The sequence below is a fragment of the Hirundo rustica genome, chromosome 13, assembly GCF_015227805.2.
Source record: "Hirundo rustica isolate bHirRus1 chromosome 13, bHirRus1.pri.v3, whole genome shotgun sequence".
Lineage (NCBI taxonomy): Eukaryota > Metazoa > Chordata > Aves > Passeriformes > Hirundinidae > Hirundo > Hirundo rustica.
The window spans coordinates 7,347,548-7,365,266 of record NC_053462.1 but is presented as its reverse complement, the minus strand read 5'-3'; the positions used below and the strand labels follow the sequence as shown (position 1 = coordinate 7,365,266).

The 17,719-nt window shown below is 42.9% G+C and overlaps 1 protein-coding gene across 1 annotated transcript; it reads right to left on the bottom strand.

Moving 5' to 3' along the window:
• Positions 1-1,013: 1,013 nt before the first annotated feature.
• On the bottom strand, positions 1,014-9,291 carry PYGO1 (pygopus family PHD finger 1). The gene is made up of 3 exons (XM_040077815.2): positions 9,160-9,291; positions 4,621-4,706; positions 1,014-2,876 (listed from the first exon to the last, which is right to left on the bottom strand). The coding sequence occupies exons 1-3, from the start codon at positions 9,206-9,208 to the stop codon at positions 1,755-1,757; spliced, it is 1,257 nt and encodes a 418-aa protein (XP_039933749.1). The 5' UTR covers positions 9,209-9,291; the 3' UTR covers positions 1,014-1,754.
• Between the last annotated feature and the right edge of the window lie 8,428 nt (positions 9,292-17,719).

Genomic DNA, 17,719 nt, shown 5'->3' with positions numbered 1-17,719 from the left:
TTTTAAAATAAAACAAGTTGTGTAGATTTGCACAGTATCTTCCATCTTCCATGAATGTGCACAGTAGAGGCCATTTATTGAATAGGCCTTACTTTCACTCATTAGCATGGCTTACCATAAACTCTTATATCACTCATCATCACAGACCTGAAAAATTTATCACATGAAGGAACATGACTAGAACCTGTAAGCTTGACATATGATTTAATTGCCGTTTAAAGACTTTTTCCAGCACGGTCGTACATATTCCAAGCAGAATCTGTTATCACAGTGCCTCCTTTTATAAATTCAAAATAACACTTTCTCAAAAGAAACTTTTTTAATTGCACATGCAACTTCATCACACTGCTAAGGCTGAATTGATCAAGGCTAGATGCTTCCCAACATTCAAAAAAGGGGAGTTATTTTTGAGATCACGAATAAGATCAAATTACCCTTATTAAAATAGAATTTCTTAGCATCGCACATGAAGCTCTAGTGCCATTCATAGTTGTCAGTAGGATATCAGGTTTAGGAAAGGAGTTAAACTTCTGACTACTTAGTTCTAAACTCACCTGATATGACAGGTGTATTTTCTTTCTTCATAGATTTCCCACCCCCTCACTGCAAGACTGGCTGAGGCAGCGGTGGGAATTTAGTTTTAAGACTTTGCTAGCCAAATTAATATGCAATTCAAAGCCTGTGCAGAGCACACTCCATTGCCTTGCCCCCTCCTTCAGTCCTGCCAAGTGGACTGTGTAAGCTCAGGGTGACTGAGCAGGCTGGAGCTGACAGCCCTAGAAGCTGGGCAGGATTTTCCATGCACTACTTCATCCACAATTCTCAGGCAGCACTGAGGCAGGAGACTGGAACCATCAGTGAGAAAGAATGAGAGAGGTGCATGACTGCACTACCATGACAGATGCAAAGACTATATCCCAAGGTATGTCCTCAAGATAAATGAATTAAGGTTACGTGTGCAACCCTAGTTTTGGCATTTTCTAGATTTAAAGCAGTGGACTTCACAAACTCCATGTGTTCTTTTTCCAATTTAATCCTATTTTACAACAATTTCCAGCTAATGCAAGACCTAGCAAGAGCCTTCAGCAAGTAATTGCTGAGAAGTCAAGAGATTATTGCCTTTTCAAGGAAACAGACGTGTAATAGTTAGTGGGTTTCATTGTGTTACTAAGCATGAATTCATGATTTTTGAACAGCACATTAATGCTTTACTTCAAAAACAGGGAAAAGCACATACAAAATTCTCTGCATTTACGCTAAAATAACAACTATTAGTACTGCACATTCCTCCATGTCATCTCTACTATATTCAAAGAAAGGCTATTAAGAACATCAATAACAGACATTCAGGCCAAAAGAAAAAAACCAAGTAATGAGTACTTGCAAATATAGTACCATTAAAACCAAGCACTAAATGCTAGTGTTACTTAATACATTAATACACACCAGCAAATTAGGGCTATTCATACAGGCACATTTTTTCCTTCAATAATATTGTCAACGTTCATCCTACTCCCAATCAATTGTCAGTTACAGCTCAATCAGAAACAAAAAATATTCCATCCTGTAAAACATTTGCACACATAAAACTAACAGTACAAAAGCTGAGATGGAAATTCATGAATGAAAACAGATTAGAGAAAAAAAAAATTATAGCAATCAAATACAATTGATTGTCTGCAGAAAGTGAAGTACCCAATTTGTAACCGAATTTTCATTGCAAGTATTTGCTCCACTAGGACTCGGTCAGGCCGTCAGCCTTCTGTGTTCAGTGCAGGTGGTCCTGCGGTCTCTCTCGTGCGCATTAACTGCACATCCTTGTCAGCCATGCAAGTGTCACAGCCCCACACTGCCGATGCCTCTGCCGTGAGAAGGCCATAGGCCGACTCTGTCATGCCTGTACAGATCCGATGGAACCATTTCTGACAAGAGGCTTCACACAGGATGGCATCCTGGTCATCATTGACTTCATGTGTACAAATTCCACATGGGTAGACGGGTTCAGAGGACGAGTGGCCACGACGACTGGGATGGAGGGGTGTTTTGCTGCTCTTTTCAGAGTTGCATCCTTCAGCAGTACCTCGAGGCTGGCGGGACTTGCTCTGAGTCCCATTTGAGTGGCCTGAATTGGTGTTATCAGCACTATTAGAATGGCTGTTATCCTGATTTACCACATTGTTTCGAGCGACATTTTTCAGGTCACTGTTACCTTGACTCACAACATCCTCTGTCCTGTGATGATGCTGATGAGCAGCAGTGCTCTGGCTGGATGCTTTGCTTGCACCTTGACTAAAGTCCTGCTTTTGTGCTGATGATTTTGTCTGGTTGTACGTGTTTGGCGGAGGAACAAAAGAATGGTTTGACTCTAGCTGAGAACTTGGAAAATTTGGATTGTTTCCAGGACCAAAGTTAGTTGGCACATCAGGGTGAGGTATCTGACCAGAATGGCCAAAGTTCTCCCCAGGATTTGGCCTGAAATGCTGAGCAGGCATATTGACATTTTGATTTATCTGAGCACTGCTATAAGGTGGCTGATTCCCAAAACCTGGGTTATCATGAGGACCAAAGCTGAAAGAGTGGGGTCGACTAAAACCCATGCCAACAGGGTTTTGAGGAAGAGGATGTGGTTGGTTTCTGAGGGAGTAAGAACCACCGTATGGTGAGGACACTCTGGGCAGCATGTGAGGTGGCATTCTGAAAGTGTTATAGCCTCCAAAGCCAGGATAACCAGGATTACTAAAATATGGATTTCCTGAAGGAAGTGGTTTATAAGACACAGTATTATAGTTGTCATCAAATGGATTTGCAGCTACAAGGTGGTCAGAGCTTGGGTTCGGTGGTGGAGCATATTCAGATGGAGGAGGAAATGACGACCCCTACAAATATTTTAAATACAATACTTTAATTAGTTTTAGTATTTCCCTGCAAGACAGACCAACCACAAAGGTTCTGGATTAGCAATACCACTGCTGAAAGATTTGTTCAGCTGTTGTATAAAATTCACCCACTGTACCTTGCCAGACTGTCTGAAATTTCAGTACAGAGGCAGGAGAGGAGCTCTAGATAATGTGGTGATTTATAAGTAGTCTCAGAGTTTTAAAAAGTTTGCAGTTGAAAACACAACTTGATATGTGACTTCTATTTCATAATCTTTTACAAAAGACAAGCAAAAATACAGAAATCCAACTGTCACAAACACATGCACAAAGTATTTCCAAATGCTGAAGAGCAGATTTGAAGCATTTCCTTAATTTCATTTTGGGTTCATGTTACTGAATATACATCTCTTAAGACACCCCACTTCTACGAGGATATACAAACCTAATGGTACTGTAACCCGAAAAAATGCATTTAGAATATAGGAGTCAGCAAACTGGTATTTTCTATAGTCTGTGGAATATTCTATGCCGTACATTTCTATACCAAACAGAGCATTCAGTGATTGTGGACAGTCTGCAAAGCATAGCCAGTAGGTACAAAGCATGAGGATTATGCTCTGGTTACAGAGCAGAAGCAGGTGTTTAATGGAGCCCAGAGTCTGTTTAAATGTCACCAGTGCAGTTATACAATTGAAATTCATCCTAGACTAGCCTGCAGGAAACAACTGCTGGGTTCACACTCACACTAACTGTGCTCACAGAAAGCACTTCCTCCTATGTACTAATAAACTACAACTGAAAATTTATATTAAAAAAAAAATGATTGCTGCAGTGGAAATTTTAACCTGGTCAGAAGGAACACAAGCTAATCTGCATGTCCTCTACAGTTATTACCATTTCAGAACCAAAGGAAACTCCATTAAGAAAGAGGTGTGAAACCTCGTAAAATAACTGAAAATTTCTGAGCAGGTTTCAGCATGACTACTTTGAAACAGCACAAAAATGAAGAAAACAGATCCACATCTCAATGGACTCTGCATAGGCCTAACAGAAAGTGATTGTTTTCCCTACATAAATAAAATTACCACTGGGAATACCAAATTAACAGATACTCTCACTCAAAGCTGAATGAACACACAAAGGAAAACTCAGCATTATAGAGATCCAATTGCTTAAGGTATTTTGTATTGAGGCTTTCTTTTCTGGGAAGAAAAACTGCCTAGAAACGTCACATTGCAAGGATTCGCTGGAAAGGAGATGTACCTGCCTTAGCTTTTACTTGAAAATCACAGGGGGAGTATGCCAAAAGTTTCGTCAAAACATTAACAAATAGTATTGATTTATTAGCCAACAAATTTATACACACAGGAATGACAGTAAGGAGAGAAGTAGTCTCATGGCAACTACTCATGCTGTACAGATTTTTACCAATGGCTACAAAGTCATTAAAGAAAAGCCGGTCCTAGAATCAAATCCCTATGGTACAAATATAAGTAGTTGCAATCTCACTGTGCTCCTCTCTTTATATGTCTTTGGCAACTTACAGGGACTAAAAAAACTTCAGCACAAATAGCTAGTATTTAGGAAGATTTCAGCTTCAAAGTAAAACTGAAATATTTGGTATGTAGCTGCTATTTGTGGCAACAAACTGATATTCTGAACAATGAGAGATAGTCATAGCAGCAAAAAACATTTGAGTGCACCATTTATTAAGAATTCAAAAGAAGCAAAGGGAATTTACCTGTGTATTTGCTTTGCGCTTTTTCTTATCAGGGCTTCCAAGCTGAACTCCTGGTCCTCCTAACCCATCCAATCCACTGTCACCACCTACAAGATGTCAATCAGTGCAATAGTGCATTAATTTTCTTGCAGACTGTATTGTACGTTTGCCTGTAACTACCATAGCCTCAGATATCTGTTAGTGAACATGCACTGGACATGCATTGAAATACTGAACTTGCATTGACTCTGGTGCCTTAAGGTACAAGTGCTAAAGGAGCACACATCTGAAGGTAAGCTAACATCCCACCTATAGCTCTGCCCACTGCCACTTTCATGTCCCATTCATGCTCATTCTTTTTGAAATAAACATTTCCATTTATTTTACTTATCCATCCATTGGTTCTTAACATCTCCATGTCACCAGTTAGAAGTATTTCTTGTTGCATAAATCATAAAACCTTTTAAAGAACTATAAAAAGCCATGCCCAAGATTCACCTCTTATTTAACTCACATAGACACAGCATTTATCAAACTCAGTGTAGCAATATACAACAGTGTTACAATCCACCATGAAGGAAAACAAACAGTAGTTGATCTAAGAACAAGAACCACTGAAAACTTGCCATGTTGTTTAGACAAATCTCCAGTGTATCAAATCTAAATTTCACTAAATGCAAGACTTGATCAAACAAAAAGACACCTGCCAATAATAAGTGAACCAGCCCACCTCTGCAGAAACCTCACAGAATAACTGGGTAAGGAAGTCCTGGCCAAAAAGAAGTAAGGAATGCTCATTTCACTGGTTGCTCAATCAGACTTGACCTTGAGCAATACAAAGAGATATCTGTACTTCACCTGGGATTCTTCACCTTCCACAAGAGCAGGACAAGCTCCCAAATTTGTATAAATTGTGGCTTTTGTTTTTTAAACCCTAGTTAGACCATGGATGAAAAATAAATCCAGCACACTCATTATTATCCCAGTCAGTCTTCATGAGGCTCAAGTGAAATTGCCACAATATGGGAACGCAAAGAAAACCCTTAGCTGAAGTGTGAGAAGCATTTTCAGGTGATACAAGAGCAACACATGTTAAAGTACTAACATCATTAAGAAACTATATTAATTCTTTTTTTTCCCAGGCCCATTAAGATAATAGCTTATTTGCTCTTAAATATAAATATAGTAACAGCATAGAACAATAAGCAGGCAATCCAACCTAAAACTTTACTGTTGTTTGTTTAAAATTGATATTCAGAATACGAGTCAAACTTCATCAAGATGCAAGCATCCAGCTGAACACACAGGTCTTCATTACCAAAGACAACCTGGAGATAACTGTGAATTACCACCAATGTTATGCAAAGCAGCACCATGTATGACATTACACTGCTCTGTCAGACAAGTGCTCCCAGCAGACAGGTAAACAAGCCTTAGGACTATTCAGCAACGTAACACAAAATCTCTTCTCACAGGGAAGCAGCAGTCCTACTGTACACAAACCAAAATATCCAAGTTATCTGAAATACTACTGATCCAAGGAGGCCTGACAAATTAATTTTCACTCCTAGCACTTCCTTCCTCCCTGCCTCCTTTTTTTTTTTTTGGTTTCAGAGAATTTACTAGTCCTACTTCAAGTAAGAATCCAGCTCTGCCTCTGCTTTATTAAGCTCCTTTTGTTTCTAGCTGTCACTGTTGAAATTTGATTTTATTTTTCATTACACATAAGGAAGATACATGAATATCCCAGATCAACACCTATCAAATTTTAAGTCAGAATTTCAAAGACAAGGGCATGGTGTCACGATCAAATTCTCAAAATAAACTCATGCTTGCACATAGCATATTGCAGTCTAAGATACCAACAGAGAAACTAGGGATTACTCTTTAAAAGGAGACCTTTTTTGCCTTCATTTAGAATTTAAAATCCTGCACATACTTAGTGTGCTATGAAGCATTGCCACTGCATCACCTGTAGTTACTAAATGATGACATCATAAAGTTTTACGTAAAGAATGATGGCGAATTCCCCCTAAATTTCAACTCTATAAATCATCCTCTTTATAATCTATTTTCTCAAAAATGTTCCTGCACTTTCTATCAACTTCTTCTCCAGTGTTCCTATAAGTTTATACTAAATTTGGTGTAAGACTGCATTGTGAACACTAATCCTCACAACTGCATAAATCACACTCCTGTTCATGTCCCTGTACTCTTAAAGCAATAATGACGTTAACCATTGATAGCAAAATATTCCAAATATCCAAATTTCTTTTAATAAATTCAACAACTAGCAGCACAGACATCAGTAAATTCGTGATCAAGTATTATACTGAGGGTCATACGCAAGTGCTGGTTTACAGTAGCTGAAGTTAAAACTTTATAAAACTACATATAAAGTCCCTCTCTGGGATATCATTCTTCAAAAGCATAAACATATGAACATTAGAACTCCAGTGACAAGGTCCATCAGTTTCTATCTGAATTACTTTCATCGGCAAAACCATTCACATGCCTCGGTTTACAGAAGAGAGTCCTGTGTCTGGAAAGGCACAAAGCTTTTGTATTTTCAGTTCTCACTGTGTGAGGTCAATGATTTAATTCAGCCCTAAGAATTTTTATTTTCCCTGTGGGTTCTATAATGATTTAATTTATACATGAAAGGAAACAGAATGTTAGTCCTAGCATACCTCCAAAAAAGAGTGAATAAGGTTCATTTTCATGAAGCCAAAATAAACTTTCCACAAAGTCACTTCTGGTACCTACCACACAGACTTTCATTAAAGGTATACCAAGCATTTTGGAACTCTGCACTAATGCAAAAATATTAGTTGTCCAAGACTAATTTTTCAAGCAAAAATACAATCCTTTTGACTGGGACATCATCTATCTCATGGATCTAAACATACAAATACCAGATATAATAAATATCTGATAACTATTCCCCTATTAAACTACAGATAAAATTCATTTCAGCCATTCACACTTGGGCAAAGGAGAATAGATAAGCCTCACCTTCTCTTTTCCTTCATGCATACCTAAGACAGGCATTTTCAGTTTTAGTTAGGAGAATTGCAAGTTGTAGTTTTGTTTACACATTAAGGGATTTTTGACTTTGCATGTAATTTATGCCATACTTAACATACTGCAAATACAGTATGGAATATTTTCATATTCACTGACAAATCTCTGTCTAGGTTTTTAGAGGATGGATGCCAGAGTCTTTTTAAACAGTGCTTCATCTCAGTAAGAACATTTTCCCAAGAAACATAAACGGCTGAATAAACTTTTCATTATAGACAGAAAAGTAAAAATAGTCTAATGTCAACCAGATTTGGTGAGCCTATTCTGTGGCCCTGGGACTGTAAACATTTTTGATATTAAACTGAAATCGGGTGGAACTTGGGGGTAACTCCAGCATGTGAGACCATATATGCTTAAATATTTGCAGAATCAGGGCTTGAGAGTGGACTGTAATGAATCCCTGCCTCCTTTGTAACACTACTGTGTGTTTTCATTCTCTCATTTTCAAGCTTGCAATCCAGCTGTTACTATAACAGTTTTTAAAAAGCAAACTGTAGATCAATGACAATATGCACTGTGGAATCTGCACCTTTCCCCACTTACCCAACCAGAAAAAAAGCTTAAAATATCAAGAACAATAGAATTCCAGGGGCAAAACAGAAGAAGAAGAAGAAAAAAAAAAAAAAAAAAAGGCAGCACTAAATTACGAATTTTATAGTTTTGCCATGATTTTCACCTAACTCAGTCACCCATCCCGCTATCTTTGATTATTTCATCCAGAAACACATTTCTGTGTCTAAGGACCATAAGGACACAACTATCACTACGCAGGCTGATGTGCCACTGCAATTAAAGTCAGCGGTACTGCCGAAGTCAGAGGAGACCCTGTATTTCTGCCCTTCTCCCTACACCTTTGAAAGAAACGCATACTTCAAACCTTACCAGAGCCATATACCAGTGCCATTAGTAAAGCATAGCATTTCGATTTCCCCCCTCACCCCGCGAAAAGGGAAAGCCAAAACCCCAACTAGACTCAAGCAGAGTAGCCAGGACTGAGGGCTGAAGAGCGAACACTCAAGTGTAATTTATGGGCTCTGCATCAGCACGAACTCGGACATGTGGCACTGCCGCCGTATTCCCTAGCACCAGCACTATGCTCGCTGCATACTAATGCGCCGCACATCCCCAGACACACAAGAGACAGGACCGCACGCCACCCACCCCCCCACCCCGGGGCACACCTGCGCGCACAGCGAGCCCCGGGGCTGCTTTTCAAGGCCCGCAGGCTGCGGGAGCCCGCGGGGCCCGGCCGGGCCCCACCGACCAAACTTCGAGCGGCCCCCGCACCGCCGGCCCCGCCGCAGCCGCAGGGAGGGACCGCGTCGGGGGCGGCCCGGCCCGCGCCGCGCGGCGAGGGGAGCCCGGCGGGCAGCGGCGGCGCGGGCGGTGCGCGCATCCCGCGGCTCGGCCGGCGCTCCGCACGGGAGCCAGGCCCCAGCGGCGGCCGCCCCCGGCCCGGCCCAGCCCCCGCCGTACCTCGGGATCTCTTCAGCGCGATGGGGTCCTTCTCCTGTTCCGCTGACATTACAGACAGCAGCGCATGGCTCCCAGGGCGGCAAGAATCGGGGCTCTTTGATGCTGCTGCCGCCGCCGCCGCCGGCCCGCACCCCGCCCCCTCCGCCCCCGCCTCCTCCGCCGCCGCCCCCGCCCGCCGCTGCCGTAGCCGCCGCCGCCCCGGCGGCGGAGCTACGAGACTTTGCAAAGTTTGGGAACGGGAGGGCTCCGCCGCGGCCCGCGGCGGGGGCGAGGCCAGGCGGGGTCCGGCGAGCGGAGCGCCGCTGCCCGGAGGCCGCCCGGGGGTCCGCGGAGCGCCGAGCCGGGCCGGGCAGGGCCCCCGCAGGCTGCGGGCGCCCGCCTCGCCCGGCCCCCGCCGCCGGGGCTGCCGGGCCCCGCGCAGCGCCCCCGCCGGACACGGCGCCGCTCAGCGCGCCGAGCCCCCGCTGCCCGCCGGCTCCCGAGCGGGCAGGGGCGGCAGCGCCCGCGGGGCGCTCCGCGGGGCTCCCCCTGCTCCCGCCACGAGCGCGGCGGGACTGCGGGCCCCGGCCGCGCCGCCGCTCGGAACAAAGGCGCCGCGCCGGGGCGGCTCCTTCGGCGCCACCCACCCTCCCCTCAGCCGCCGCTGGCGCTCGGTCCGGCCGCGGGGCAGCCGCGGGGCGGGCCGGGGCCGGCAGTGCCCGAGAGCGCGGGGGCCGCGGCAGGAGCGGGGCAGGGGCCGCCTCTGCCGCCGTGACGGGGGAGTCGCTGGCCGGGACCGGGTCTGGGCCGCGCTTCGGGGCCGTCAGCGGTTCCACGGCGCGGCTCCGGTGCGGCACGTGCCTCACGCCCGCTTCCCGCCTCAGGCTGCGGCTCCCGCTCTCCCAGCCCCCGCGGGCGGGCGTCTGAAGCGCTGGAGCCCCGCGCTCCGGCCGCCCCGGGCAGGCGGGGGCACCTTCCGCAGGGAGGGCCGCCCCACACGCAGGTGTCACTCGGCCGGGTCTCTGGCCTGCGGCTACCGCACGAACTACCGGGCGCCGCCCGGGCTCTCAGAGCGTCGGTAAGCCCTGCGGCACCCTTGAAAACACACGGGGACGGATAACTCGCTGCCAGTGTCGGTGTAATTTTGTGCAAACGCATTCTGCCTCAGTTTCCCGTCTTCTGAAGTGGCTGCGTTTTAGAGGTGTTACATATGGAGTTCTTGATCTAGATCAAAATTGTTAATCAACTGCATTAAAAGTACCATTTGCACAAAGAGTTGTTCTTTCTATAAGGATAAAAAATGCCCAGCCGTACAATATGGGGTTTGCTCACATGCCTGACTTCAAAATACTTGGCAGTGTTATTTCTTTATGTACCTTCTTGTTAGATAGATAGCTGGAACTTTTCCAGTAGTTGGAACAGTTTTTCTGAGGGGAAAAAGTTACGTTCATGTAATGGTTAAGATATTGGTATGGCTATTACTTAGGCATGCAAAATGCAAAAGTAAAGTGGAGAAAGTAATTCAACTTATGTTGATTTCCGTCCTTCCCTAGACATCATTTTTATTTGTCCACAGTCTCTTACTTCGCAGCAATCCCAGATGCGCGTACCTCAAAGTACAGCACACCACCAGTATTCTCAGGGGATGTGCTGCTTGATTTTGTGTAATCTTACTGAACAGAAGTAGAGCCTGTTATTAGCAAGGTGGGTGTGAGCTTGTCTATATTTGGAGGAAGTTGCGCCTTATCTGTGAAGAGATTTGCATTTTCTGTGGCGGAGCTTGCTGCAGGCCCAGCTGATTCTCCCAGGGCTGCATGAGCTTTGTGCACGGCTGCCGTGTAATGGCATGTAGACTGTAATTATGGATGCGCAGATTGATGTCACCGAGTCTGTAAAGATTCCTACGGGGAGATTGTCTGCATCAGAAATGTGAGCTGGGAATTCAGATTTAACCCAGTGCTCTAGTTGCAAAAAATTATGTCTGTTTTGCTGTTCATCCAAATTCAGCTTTTAACTGGCTCGGGTTTTTTGTGAGCAGTCAGTGAGAATCCTGTTGGACTCACTTCTAAACTCTCATTGGAAATAGCTGATGTGGTGTCTGAAAGGAACTGAATCACCGGCTTAGGTGCCTGCTACACCAGCATCCCAAATATTTCCCAAAAATCTACAGAAGTTCTCCTTATGACATGCTTAGTCACCACCTGATAAGCCTCACTGCTCTTTGCTTGTCCTTAAAATTACTCCAACATTTCTTCCTCCCAAAAGCTGGCATTAATTAAGAGGGCTTAGGGGTAGCTAGTTAGTAAGCCTCCCACACCTAAGTGGGAGTTACCAAGAAAAGAGAGACAAAGCTCTTCACAGAAGAGCGTGACAGAAAAATTAGACCTGTAAATTGAAATGAGCTTTCAACAGGGCAAACCTCAGAAGAGCCTGGTCCAAGTTCAGCAGTAGACTTGCTTTGTGCAAGAGGCTGGACTCAAAGTCAAAACCTCCAAAGTCCTTTTGAACCCTAATGATGCTGTCATTCTGAAATAATTTTCTTCTTTTTTAACAGTATCAACCACACAGAAAGCCCTTTCTCCCTGCCAGAGTACTCAGTTGTGAGCAAATGCTGCTGTTCAGTGTAACCAGCCCTGACTGTGAAAAGGGTGGCTTTGGTGACATAACAGTAATTTCAAACATGTGAAGACCTTCAACCATTCTTCACACCTAAAAATGTTGTTACGTATAGAGGAGCTGTTTTGATAATTTCTAGGTTCTTTTCCATCTGAATTCAGGTAAAAAAAAAAAAAAAAAAAAAAAAAAAAAAAAAAAAAAGGCTACTAAAAGAATCTTTTTGTGCAAAATACCAGCAGGCAGAGGAAGTTTTTTTACTAATTGTTGTCATAGCATCTGGACATTCAACACTGTCTAACATTAACATTTCAGGAGGCAAATATCAATTAGACTTGGATCCATAACTGATTTTTATAGCATTTTTTTCACGTATCTACTGCATATCTCAGGAGCAGAAAGTAGCAGAGCATAGAAGCCCATTTTGACAACATATGAATGTATGCAGAAGTGCTAGTGGAAAAAATATAAACACCTTAGAGAAATTTACTGATGTTTAAGGAATTCAGAAAAGGAAAAAAAAATGAAAGATTTGTACTGTTTGATTTTATGGAGGCCAAGACACTATCTCAGAGGAACAAAACTGGGAAATAAAAAAGAAAGTATGACATACATCAGAAGAAAAAAACCCCAGAAACTGGCTACACTGTAAACTGTGCCATTTCCAGTGCCAGGGGAAAAGGGAAAATCTAAATGTTTTTCTCTTATGTAAGCAATGTATGTTTGAAAATACAGAAAATTCTCAAATACGCACAGAGCTTTATTCTGATTTCCCAGCTCATTGCAGAATTCCTACTCGGAGAGAAATGGAGCCCTGTGCAGTGGACATGGAGCTGGGAGAGCAGCAGCTCCTGCAGAAGGGCAGTGCCAAGGTACAGCACCTGGCAGCACCTGGGCAGGTTTCCTGGCATATGGACACACGAGTCGAGCAGTCAGGAGTCTCTCCCACATGGATAGAAAGTGTTGAGCTGGGAAAAAAGAGAGACGTTTGAGGAAATTAGGATTGCAATACTCTTAGCTTGTAAAAGTACTCCAGCATCAGTGGATTCGATTCCCCCACTTGCTGTGAGGGAAAAAATACAATAATTCCTTTCTCTAAGAGGCCTCTTTTAATGTTACACAAATTTAAGTGCTAATCCTGCAACCATGTACATGTTTCACAGCACCGCTGTGACAAGCAGGACTGTTTATCAATGCTGGAAGGAGTTTCTGTCAGAAATTTTCACTAAAAATCTGGGTTTGTCTTTCTGCTGGAGTTACACCCCTGCTCCAGACTCATTTATTCTCCTCCTCCACACCTCCCTTTGTTGGTGGTAAAACTGGACACGTGTTTATAAATTACACTGAGATGTGCTTTTTATGCTCTTTTAGCCCAGCTGGTTGTGCAGCTGATACTACTCTGGGAAAATGTGTTCAGCAGGTCCCTTCTGGGTCTGTCAGATGCAGGGCATCTCTGCCGACCTGAGGGGTTGTAGCTGTAAGTGAAACAGTTCCAGCATGAGCCACTGAAGCCATTTCAGTGCAAACTGCTCTGCCTGTGGTGAATGCTACATCTGTTCTGGTGATGTAAACCAGGCCTCATCAGCACACGTCTGTTTCATTTCTGCTTTTAATCAGCAAAAATTAGGACTGTCTAAACTTCTGCACTAGCCACTTAGCCACATAATAGCACAAAATACAAAACAGAATCTAATTAATCGTTTATTCATGTTTTAACTTCAGTCTGAAATGGATACAAAACTGTTTGTAGGAAAAAAGTGCCAAATATATTGGCTTATGAATTGATCCATGGAAGTTTTTATCTGTAGCCCATTATATTCATTTTCTTCTGTATGACACCAGTCTGAGAATGATCATGCCTTTGTCTAATCACATTGCAAAATCACTGGCTGATGAAAAACATTTTTCTAGGCTTTGCAATACAAGTTATTAGTGATCAAAAATGTCTCAGCTGTACAAAGGCCACTCTAGTGTCATATCTATACTGGAACAAAACTTTTAAAGTTCAAAGCAAGCTCTTTGTTATGAAACCTAGTGAGACTAATTAATTTTTTTTTTGAGTGCACAATAATTTTTTCAGTTTACGTCTAAAACATGTATATGTTAAGTATCTCAGAAAAAAGCAACTTTCATGCACTCAGATACTCTTGTCAACAACTAACAACTTGCAAAGTTGAAACTTACAATTTTTCAATAGTTTTAAACTATAAAATTTTATATCAAAAGATGATATTGATTATTTGGGAACTTCAGTTTTATTATTCTATTTACAGCTAGATACACATCAAAACCCAAAAGTTTTGACAAGAAATCCAGTGTGTGTGTGTGTGTGTGTATGCATTTAAAAACCTCATTTGATCAAGTCACTGAGACAGATAAAACCTCTCTAAGTAAAAGGGAACTTTCGGTTGCCTTGTTAACTGTAATATAATACATTTTAGAAAGAGACAAATGCATGTTTAAGTAACCTTTGTTGGCTTCTCTGCAAAATGGACTTCTGCCTGCTCAGAGGTGGTCACATATTGAGCAACGAACAGGGAAATGGGGACACTTGGTGGGGAAAGGAAAGAAATGCAATTTCTTGCTCTTCCTGGATCATCGTATTCAACTCTTTGCATTTTCCTGTTTATTGTGGTCTGATGAAAACAGAGAGAAGTATTTCATTCCTGCACTTCATTGCTTACAAAAATGCAAAATGGAAAAAAAAAAAAACCAAACCACAAACATTGTTAGAAAATGCATCAGAAAAACTCCACTATGAAATCTCTTCTGCCCTCCTTTGAGAGGAGGTAACAAATCCAACTTCATTCCCTCTCTTGTTTATTGTGCCACTAAAGTAGGGAAGAACACAAGAACAGATAATTAAATATGCCTAAGTACACCATGACCTAGTTACATAGATGCTGCACTTACCCATTACATCTGAGAGGAGTCTCCCTAATCCCCAGGCTAAAATTCACATGAAATCCAGGATTTCAAGACAAGAATGTAGAGTTATTTAAAAGTTATGCACTATCTGTCTACAAACACCAAACTGGATTGAATTGGTATGTGTTATGTCTAGTGGGGATAATTCCAAATCTGAAATTTAGGGGCAGAGGTTTTAGGATGCTGTACAGCCGTTCCTCTGGGGGTCCTGTCATTTTCTTATTTGCAACTGCAGTGTTGGGCTCTAAGTTTTGGCCCAGCTGAGCTACAGAAAAGAAACATCACCATAAACTCTTAAAACCTTGTTGAATGCTAAACCAAGTTGCAGAGTGTTCCTGTTGAAAGGCTGTTTCCAGTCATCCCCAGTGCAAATGGAAACCTCCTCCCTTGGGCTGAGACCTCTGAACCCCAGGCTGAGGCAGCAGCCAGCGCTGTGGGGTTCCAGGGTCCCACCCCTGGCCAGTGCTCAACAGCCCAGCATGGGGGTGACCTCTGAGCCTTTCCCAGCACAGGTGAACTCCTGGGACTGCCTGGGACTGTCAGCTGTCCTACAGTGACTTCTAACACACTGACCCTCTTCACTGATTTTGTCCCACCCTGGGTACACCACAAAAGTGGAGAAGCAGCTTATAAAAAATGAGAATGCTTTCCTCTTTAATATAGCCATTTTTCTGTAAAGTGATTTAAAAGCCAGAATTCTTACTAGTATGAACTAGAGGTTGTCTTGCTTTTGATTTATCAGAAGAATTTTAATTGAAATACTTAGAAACGCAAGCCTGGGGTTTACTTATCCTTTGAAGCTGGAAATCTTGATCTCAAGGGATTCATTCTGCCTTGACTGTGGGTTTTGTGTAAAGCAAAGCCAGATTGTTTTATTTGGTAGAGACCGAGCAAGCTGTTACTGACTTTTAAATATTCAGGACTTATTCCAAAGCAGGATGCTTGCTAACATGAATAATTTTAATGGAATTTTTATTATTATTATTATTTTACAGTCTGTGCTGTAAACTATCTTACTTCCAACTTCGGTTGCATAACCTATCATAAGGAAGGCTTTGAGCAAGTAGTTCAGTGGGATTGTTTTATGATATTGTATCCATAAACTGCAAAAAGTGAGGAGGCAGCATAGATTGAGGTCTGTCACTCATCCCCTGCTGACAGTTTTCAGCAAACCAGGGGGGCTAATCTCCCAGAACAGCACATCAAACTGCAAATTGTTAAAAGGCTGTAGTGAGCTGCAGTGTATGCAACACTTTTCCTACTTTCATGTGGTGCAATAGCCTGGCAGCCTAGCCAGGAGTCTGCTGCTTTACTCATGAAAATCTTCTTCTCCCAGTGTATTGCTATGCAGATAAAAGGAAATTCAAAACCATTTTATGGTTTTGCTCTGGGGAGTCCCCACTTTATTTCCAACTAAAGTAGAATGCAGTGGTTTAGGCAGTGATTTAAAATGTCCCACAGAGTATAATAGGAAACATTATCTTCCATCACCCATAAAAAATTATTTTCACCCTTCAAAACTGTGGATAATTACAGTACCCAGCACCCCTTGAACCCACCTGGAATTCTGGTCAGCTTCCAGTGACGCTTGAGTCATGTCTTGAGAGAAACCCTGAGGAACCTGGGCCACTTGGCAGCACTGCCAGAAAAGCATCTCAGCTGGTTCCTGCAGGCGGAGAGGGGACTCACACCCACCAGGAGGGGCAGGAGTCTCCCAGAGGTCAGAGCCCAGGCCCCAAGGGTGGCAGCCAACGGTGACCTTAAGCACCAGGGGTATCCGTGCACAGCATCCCTGTCACTGAGCACAGCTAGATCCTGAATTATTTATAGCTTCTGTATGTCTCAATGGTGCATTCCTGTGTAAATAGGATTTAAATTATGGGATTTAAATAAAGATTACATTCCTCTTTCAGGCAGAAACAATTTGATCTCTCCTTGTAAAATCTGCATGTGTTTACTTGGGGCTCTAACATGCAAATATGTGAAGAGAGGGGTTCAAATCCCATCTTCTTTGCTGTGTGGGGAGGAAAAAGTAAAGCCAAGGCTTAATACATCAGTGCTAGAAAGAGGAGGACCCTGCAACATGGACAGCAGCAACATTAGCTTCTCTCTTACCGACAGAGGATGTGCTGCCCTGTCCAGCAAGCAATGCTGAGCCATGACTGCTGATGAAGGAAAAACAGGCTGGGCTGCACAGTGCAACATGGATCAGAAATAAGTTAGGGCATAGTTTAATCCTACAGCTAACAAATGCTTATGTATCCCCAAACAGAAAACCCAACTGGATTTACTTGTACATATTCAGAGAAGTAACTTAGATAAATGAAAGGAAAGTAGAGGTCTTTTTTCATATATAACAAAATATGAAGTCTGGCTTAGGTGCAAAGGAGATTTTTAGCTAAGATGGCCTTCATATTCCAAGGTATTGATCCTTTTATCCAAAAAACAGATAAGCTGAGACTGTAGACTGTTGTCACTGATAAACTAAACAAAGAAATAGCAATGCTGTCACCTCAATGAACGTGGCCACTCAGTGTAAGTGGCCCACGGCACTCACCTGTCTGTAGGTCAGACATTCAGTTTGGTGGCAGAGGGCAGGCAGGTAGTACAGCATCAGATCCCAACCCAGGGCTGTTTCTAAGCTTTCCTTTGCAATAGTAACTCCTTGGAAAATGGAGCTTTACTGTTTAGTTATTGCTACTGAGAACAAGGATTCTGGACTGTAAAATGAACCTGTACTAACCAGCAGTAACATAATGAAACTGCAGTTGGTTCTTCTCACCTAGAGAAAGAGCAACATCTCTGGTGGATTGCACTGGTAAAACTTTCGTATCACAAAAAGTCCAAGATTGACTGTTCCCTAGCTATTTGAAATTGTTATATTTAAAAATGTAATTTATTTACTCTGTTTAGGATTTATTTATTTTTTACAAATACTCTCTTAAAATAGCTGATCACATTTTCAGCATTGGTCTAATTTTCATGAGTATCTCTCAATAACTATATTTCAGTGTTCCTATATTTGAACATAAGGAATAAA

Coding starts and splice junctions, on each gene's coding strand:
- PYGO1 (XM_040077815.2), bottom strand. CDS start 9,208: ATGTCAGCGGAACAGGAGAAGGACCCCATCGCGCTGAAGAGATCCCGA. Junction 4,707..9,159: donor CGCGCTGAAGAGATCCCGAG/GTACGGCGGGGG, acceptor GACATCTTGTAG/GTGGTGACAGTGGATTGGAT. Junction 2,877..4,620: donor AGCGCAAAGCAAATACACAG/GTAAATTCCCTT, acceptor AAATATTTGTAG/GGGTCGTCATTTCCTCCTCC.